At 44.0% G+C, this 8,218-nt stretch overlaps 1 protein-coding gene across 2 annotated transcripts in view; it reads right to left on the bottom strand.

Moving 5' to 3' along the window:
- Positions 1 to 4,902, bottom strand: part of KCNAB1 (potassium voltage-gated channel subfamily A member regulatory beta subunit 1) — a 281,028-nt gene extending 276,126 nt beyond the window's left edge. For both annotated transcript variants that reach the window (XM_018557036.1, XM_018557039.1), the window contains exon 1: positions 4,634 to 4,902. In XM_018557036.1, the coding sequence (XP_018412538.1) occupies positions 4,634 to 4,902 (269 nt within the window). The remainder of the gene's footprint in view (positions 1 to 4,633) is intronic.
- Positions 4,903 to 8,218: the final 3,316 nt, after the last annotated feature.

The following is an 8,218-nucleotide window of genomic DNA, read 5'->3' as shown; positions in this document are numbered from 1 at the left end:
TATATACATATATATATGTATATATATATATATACACACATACACACATATACATATACACACTGTATATTATAAAACAGATATTAAAAAGCTAGTCTATAAATTACAAGACAAATGCCACATTAATAGCGCATGAATTAATTTTACATATACTGTATACCCTGCATACCTTGACTAGTATCAGTAGTTGTCTTTGGATGCACTACTACACAAGGAAAGATCACCCTCTCTTGAGCTAGTCGGGGCCCAAAAGAGTATGTTGGTTAGTGGTATCTGTGCTACAAGATCAGATGTGGTAAGGAAAGATTTGGGTGCCCACATTATCAGCAGGGTTCACAGCTGCAGTGAGGAGAGAAGGCTTTACCTTTCAATTTGACCGTTACAGTATATTACATTTGCATGGTATTATTTGGGCATAATGGCATCAGAAGCAGTAAAGGGAAAACTTTTAACCTTTCAGTAAGCTGCATTATGCTCTAATGGGACATATGGTTAGCTCAACACTTTTGATCTGAGTACAGGTACACTTTAAAAGAACATTATTCATATTACAGCACTATTTTGTGCAAGAGTTTAAGAAATCTTTTGCCTAAAAGTCATTAACTGCTATACTAAGCTGCCAACTGCATTACATTTTTAAGATATGTTATTGCTACATTGAAAACAAATCACCACCAGTAATGAAAAGCTTATTGTGATCCGAGGCATTGTAAAGGCTTTTAATCCAGCAGTAAGAGGGTTGTATTAGTGGCAAATGCTCTGGTCCCTGGGCTGAATGACAGCTTGTATTCTCTACTGTGACTTACTCCCTGATACAATGACCCGGTGTCTAGTCAGAATGACTCTGAAAGGTAACACAAAATATAAGGCCACATAAGTACATTTCCTAGCCAAGGATTGTCTTACTGTTCTATGATAACTTATTCTATTATTATTGCTCAGTGGATTTCCTATGATAATTGTAGAATACTATTGCGAACATATTGAAAATATCAGCATTGTTCTTCACTATGAAAATTGCAAAGAGTTTAAATATATCATCATCTACAGAACATAATATCCTCAAAAAATGCTGAAAATCTGGAGAGATCTCTTTGCTCAAACAGTATTTATATACAAAAACAATTTTCTGCGTTATCCAGGCACAGAACGATCCCAAATATTCCCATCACTTGGTACCTTTCTGCTACACAAAATAACTGATCCATTGCTGATTACTTAGCAGTGGTGACTGACTGTAACTTGTTAAGTGACTTCAGTCTGTTCTACAACAAACTGATCAAGCTTCATCTGTGACACATTTACTTTTAAATTGACTCTGGCATGAGAAATATATGGGGCCTGCCATTGCTGAGCTCTCCTTTGAAAATGGTAGCTCCTGGCTGTCATGCTGATGCTTTGGTTTCAATGCTTTCTATCTGTCTGATCCGAAACACATATAGTGATAATGAGTACCGACCCTTTTCCTTTACAGCATGCCTATTCCAAATCCTTGATGCAAATGTATTGACGCCAGACATAGCCAGGCAGCTGGCATTTTCAAAAGGTATCCAACAATGACAGCCCCTGTACTTCTCACATGACACACTCACTTTGAGTATGACTGTCATGGGACAAGTATGGAGGTTGCTATTACTAACCTTTGGAAAATGCCAGTTTCCTGGATGTGCCTGGCTTCACAGACTAGAAAACAAGTACGCTGGAAATCAAAGTCAGCAAAATGTCAGAGGTCCTCTCTATTCTTGCTGTGGGACAATGACACAGAAGTGATTGAAGCTAAAACATCAGCATGGCACCAGTCAACCATCATTTTCAATGGCAGCCTACATAATTCCTTCATGACAGGCGTACTTTATCCCAACTTGCAAAACAAAATAATAAACCAGGATTATCACTGGAAAGGTGATTTCTCCTGTCAGCTGACACTATATAGCAGATAGGGAGTAGCAGGAAAATGCTATAGTGCCTAAAAGCAGAAGTAAACCCTGGAAAAAAGGGCCCCCCAGGAGCATGTAGCCATAAGGTGTTAGCATGCCATGCACAACATAGTAACACATTATGGCCGACTTACTTGTCAAAGCGATCCACCCCAGTGCATCGCTCCTCCGTGTCCGGCGCTTACATCTTCGGCTCAGTCCTCTTCCAGGTTTGGAGTCTTTAGACGCTTGACTGACCACGCATGCGAACGGGAATTACTTCATCTCCACATGCCAGGTCTGTGCACTGAGCTGCATCATGGCTCAGCATACAGGAAAAAGGAAATTTGCTGAATGGTGAAAAGAAGCTTTAATGGCAGAATAGACTTACGTAATCTATTGTGCCATAAAAAAAGCCTACACTCAGTAATTTTTATACTTTACTTCCACTATAGAAAAAATATTTTACTGGAACAATGCTCTTAAAATGATATTAAAGTCAAAATGTTTTTAAGCTATTTCAAATGCTGGAATCCCTTACAATGGATGCTGCTCCTTGATGTTTAAAACTTTTAGTTTCCTGCAGGATCATCTGGTCTCCTGAGCACTGGCCATGATATTCTGTTGTAGGGTGGCTCCTTTCCCTTGCAGAGTCCTATGGATTCACCCTTGTGTGTGCTAGTAAGTTGTGTGTGTCTCCACTAACACACAAGCACAGCAAGGAAAGCCACTTCCCTGCTCCCTGCTCCCTGCTCCCCATTCCTCCCTCCTAAGCTGGAGGATGACTGGCTCATGGACACGTTGTTGTCCCTTGTGATTTTGTAATTGACAGGAAGTTCAGGGAAGCTGAGCTAAGAGAATTGGAGCCAGCTGTTCTGAAACATGATGACTAAGGGGTCTATTCACAAAGCTGCCGAGGGCATCTCGGCCGTGATCGGGAGCTGTACGGGCTATTGTGAATAGCCGTACAGCACCCCCTCGGTTCTCCTGAACCGAAGGGGTCCTGGTGCCGAAGGATCGGCCGAAGCTACGGCCAGATCCTTCGGCAGCTTTGTGAATAGACCCCTAAGTGTCTAAGCAAAAATGTAAAGAAATTCTGTGCTGGGCAATGTTTATTTGTTTGATCTGCATTCATTAGTGAAAAAAAGTTTGAGAGTTTAATAATAATTTAAAGTGACATTAAACCCTCCACCCCCCTCCAATGCTGCTCTAAGGATTTACCTTTGCGGTAAAAGCTTTTAAAGCGTCACCTATGGTCAATTTTGGGCATGGTAATTTTTTGCGATTTTGCGAGTGCGCGCAATTTTAAAGCATGACATGTTTGGAGTCTATTTACCCGACGTGACCCCGCTTTTTATATTTTACCAAAAATATGGGTAATACATGGGTGTGGTTACTGGGGGTGTGGCCACTAAAGGGTGAGGCCACTGAGGGGTGTGGTCACTGAGGGGCGCTGTAAAGCTTTCTCGCACAGGGCGCCTAAAGGCCTAAGGCCGGCCCTGCCTTACATGATGCCTCTTGATTCGATCATCTTCCTTCCACTTGTTTCAAGCAATCCCTCCAGGGCTGGTGCCAGTCTCTGATCCAGCGCAGACTGCTGTTTCTTCCTGTCCCATGGAGTCTGTCCGACATGCACGCTCCCGGCTGCATGCAATCACTTTCATTGTAGCTCTTCTCCTCTCCCCTACGGTGATATGGACTGCACATGTGCCTGCACACATCCTCCTGCCCGGCCGCTCGAGAAGCTGAGTTCTACAGCCAGGAGCGAGAGGCGCAGACACAGGTAAGTTTTTACCTATTTGGTAACTTTTTTTATTTTTAATAAAGCTTTTGCATATATCTGTTGATTGCTAGCAGTAGATATATGTAAAAAAAAAAACGAGACTTTAATGTCACTTTAAGTATATCACTGCACTAGCAATGCATGAGACAACATTTGAATTGCATTGCGGCCAGTTCACTTTGTTGTGGGGTGGGAAGGGGGCATGGCGGTGCATTGAATTCAATGGCACCGTAGCCACCCCCTCCGGCCAGTATTCGATTGGCCACACGGGAATGCTAGGGACATCAATGCCTGTGGTCTAGTCCAGTCAGAAAAAATGCTGCAAGCACTATTTTTTCTGACCAGACCGGAACACAGGCATTGGTGTGCCACGCCTTCCCGTGCGGCCGATCGCATTGTGGCTGCGGTGCCATTCACTTCAATTTACCACCACGCCCCCTCCCGCCCCACAACAAAGTGAAATGGCCGCAATGCGATCCATTGCTTTCTGGCCTCAATTGGGCAGGAACGCTCTGTGGCTGGTGTGAACTAGCCCTAAGAGTAGACAGAAGGAATCGATTTTTTTTAACAAGAAAAATTGCTGAGTGTAGGACCTGCTTATCTGCTCCAACACTAATCCATCTTTACAAATTTTACTTAATCTAATAATTAAAAACCCTCCAGTAAACAGGTTACACCCAAAAACCAAAACATAATAATAAATAGCTGCTCATCACGACTGCAATTTATCTTGAACAGTAAAGAATGCTTCTACATATAATGAGATATTACTCGTAATCGGCATAAGCATCTTGTAAAACATAGCAGGCTAATTAATGGCACGGCTCAGTAAGTACTTGTTAATCATCCGCACTGAGGACACGTCTGATTCATCTACTTTATAAAGTTTCAAACGGTTTTCAGCATATTTGTAGAGTAATTCATTCCTCCTTACCTGTAGGGCATCCCCGTCCTGCAGGCGACAGTTTGTTCATAGGATAATTCGCATACTCTTAGGTACCAGTTCATCTCCAGCTCATACAGAAGAGAGGTCTTGCCACTTCTAGGTTGCACTTGCCCTGCCGCGCTGTGGCGCTTGCCTTTCCCATTCTCTGCCACACTTTTTGGAGCTTTGTTTCCCAAAGAAACCACAGAGTACTTCCGCAATTTGGTGCTATCGTCCACAATTTTGCCCCCCACAGCCCCAGTACGTGCTGCCAGCATTGTGCCCTATGACTAGCCCTACACTATGTCACTGTCATCAGAGATAGTGTGGATATATTTTTTTTTCCTCACTGCTTGGTCCTCGCTTACAGCTTTACGCTGGTCACGGAAAGGTAACCAGATCCTTCTAGATTCAGTTTAACCCATTCAGCCCTGAAGGGGCCAGCAACGCATTGGCAAAGCAGATGCGTTGCAGGCCCCTTTAGCATTGCAGGGGTTAATACCAATAAAGACCGGGAGCTTTCTTCCAATTTATACTTCTCCTGGGAGTACTCTACCTGGCACAGGTAACCCGCACAAATCAGAGGGGAGCTTCAAAGTAGCCGCTCATTCATATAATGCTTTTGTTCCTTCTGTGGAGGAGAGGTTCACATAGATAACAAAACGCTGCCATCTAAGACCCTCTAATCTGGGGATTGTTAGAGCACTGCTGTGCTTTGACTGTTGTGCCTTTGCTTTTTATTGTGACAGAGGAAGAGCTGTCGTTAGATTGTAATCATGAGTGTACGCTAGAGTGGGATTAAACGTACTTAAATCAACAGTGATATAAAAAAAAAGCCTGATCCGTAGCTACATCCTCTTTATTCCTGAGTCCCCATAAAATGAATGTTATTGGTTAAAAGGGTCAGCAACTCCAGAGAGGAGTGTGGGAGTTGAGGAGGAAGTCATCAGCAGTAGCTGTATGTGAGAGAGCTGCTGTGCTGTTGCATCGCTGTGCTACTGTGCTGGGCTGCAGGACTAAGCCCTCGTTCACACCTAGGCGTATTGCATATGCGCGACCGTCGCGCGTTTTTTAACCGCGATTCGCGGTAAAAAAGTCGCGCGACAAACACGCGTTTCCGAAGGCTACTTGGCTGTATCCCAATGGAAACGCGCAACAAAACGGCCCAAAGTAGTACCTGTACCTTTTCAGGCGTGGGCCGTTTTGTAGCGCGTTAGGGACGGGCGGAAATACGCCAAGGTGGGAACGAGACCATTGAATACAATGGGATTTATATTTTTGAGCGTTTTGTAGAGAGTTCGTCGAGCGTAGAACGCGCTACAAAACGTTCAGGTGTGAACGAGGGCTAACATACATTCCTGGGACACAAAAAGTTATAGTTCAGTTTGTTTGATGACTTTTGATCATTCATCTGGTAAAGCTGAACTCAAAAACAGACACAAAAACTTTAATTGAAATGAATCGCTATTAGGCACAAATGATATAATCCACTTTGTGTGCACTAAATGCCTTTGCAAACCCCGTTATTTCCCTTGTAAAGTAGTAGTGACATCATCACTGTACTGTACATAGCCTGTGCAGAGAGCAGAGCTGTGGGAGAGGACCAACAGGCTCCACCTACTACAGGAGCGGGCGGATACAAGACCAGTCATCTTGCACAAGGAGGGAGCAGCAGGGATGGGACTTTATTACAGGAAGTTTCACACTGAAATCACAATCAAGATTCCAATAACAATACACAGCCCTCTAGTATTTAGACAATATTTGCTGATTTCAGAGTTCGGCTTTAAAGAGAATCCAAACCCAAAAATAAAAATATATCGCAGCTTACTGCTCCTTAGATGGGGTGACTGCATTAGTTTCCTTTTTTTAGACTTTTTTCTTTTTTTGTGACCTTGTGATCCTGCCAGTAAAGCTGGCCATACACTGGCAGGGCTGTACAAGAAAAAATGCTCAATTCCTTCCATTCACACTAAACAGAATATATTGGAGAATACCCCCTGCCAGTCTATTGTATTCTAACAGCGGTGGGTGTGTTGCTGCCAGAATACCAGAACAGTGACTGCTGCTGATTTTTTTCAGACCGGCTACTTAATTAAAAATCAACTTTTTTTAAAAGTTGGTGGAAGCCGACGCGGTTTGAATTGGGGCCGAGTCATCAAGACCCAAAATTCGAGCAGTGTATAGCCAGCTTAAGACACTTCCTGTCCTAGAGAGACAACGCTCACTCACTGTACTGTTTCTATGGAGGGGCAGCATTGTCACACTGGACTGCTCCCCTGATTGAGGACCCATTCCCAATATGTGCAGTGACTGCCATTTTTCCACATCGCACAGGTCACCGCAAAGGCACATAGAAAACTGTGTCCTTCAATGAACGGAGAGAAAAGGATTTTACGGTGAGTACCAAAATCCTATTTTCTATGTGCCCAGTTCACACCACAGTGCTGAATTTTTCTGCAGCACACTGGATGATTGGAGGTTACTGCACTGCAGCACAGCACACTGATGTGTGGAAACCTAAATGGAGTATACATTTTGTACGCCTCCAATAATGTAAATAAATAACATCTAAACAGCGAATTGCAACTTCCTGCCGGGCAAAACTGACAGCAGCCCACATTCTAAAATGGAGCATTGTAGCATTCCGGCAGTGTGAACAGGCTGTTAGGCTATGTTCACACCTAGGCGACTGAACTGGTGAGCGGTTTTCGTGTGTTTTCATTTGCGCGACTATTGTTTCGCCAACCGCCCGAAAATAGCTTCTGCACCTTTTTGCACAGCAGTCGATTTAGTCCGCACGACAAACGGCAAAGTTGTGAACAGCCTCCATTGACTTTGATGCGAATCTGTGTTTTGTGCCATATTGCCCGACTCAATCCATGCCATAAATCGCCTTGGTGTGCACCTAGCCTTACACTGCAAACACCTCCCCATCTGCTCATCTTCATTACACAGAATGGAAGTATTTTGTAGTTCACAGAGGAGAACTGATATCAACGTTTGAGATTTCAGTTCCGTATAAGGACACAAGATTTCCTGCAAGATCAACAGAGATGTTTCTGTACTTGCCAGAAAAAGGAAAACAAATTCAGTCACCACATATAAGGACAGGTAAGCTGAAAAATATGACATTTTTGTTATTGGGTTACATATATTTTAACTATTCTGTGGAATGCATTCCATGTTGTAGATATTAACCGGGTTATTCACGAAGGAGCCGAAAGGCTCCACCCATAGCTTCAGCTGATCCTTCGGCTCTCTTTGGCTGCTGGAGCCCTTCAGTTCAGTAGAACCGAAGGGCTGCTGTACGGGCTATTCACAATAGCCCGTACAGCCCCCGGAGGCAGCCGAGCAGCTCAGCCGAGCCGAAGGCATATGCTTTGGCTCGACTGACACCCGAATCTGTCATTAAACAATATGACCTGGGGGCGCAGATCTATCATTAAACAATAACAACTGGGGGGAGCTGGGCCGTGACACCACGGCCAGCTCCGCCCAGTTGTTGTTCATTGGCACCTGCTAGAAGACTCTAGTAGATGCCGGCCAATAGGAAACAGTTGGGTGGAGCTAGCTGTCACTGCTAGCTCCGCC

This window comes from Nanorana parkeri, unplaced genomic scaffold, assembly GCF_000935625.1.
Source record: "Nanorana parkeri isolate BGI_ZX_2015 unplaced genomic scaffold, ASM93562v1 scaffold263, whole genome shotgun sequence".
Taxonomy (NCBI): Eukaryota; Metazoa; Chordata; class Amphibia; order Anura; family Dicroglossidae; genus Nanorana; species Nanorana parkeri.
This window is presented reverse-complemented; position numbering and strand designations above follow the sequence as displayed.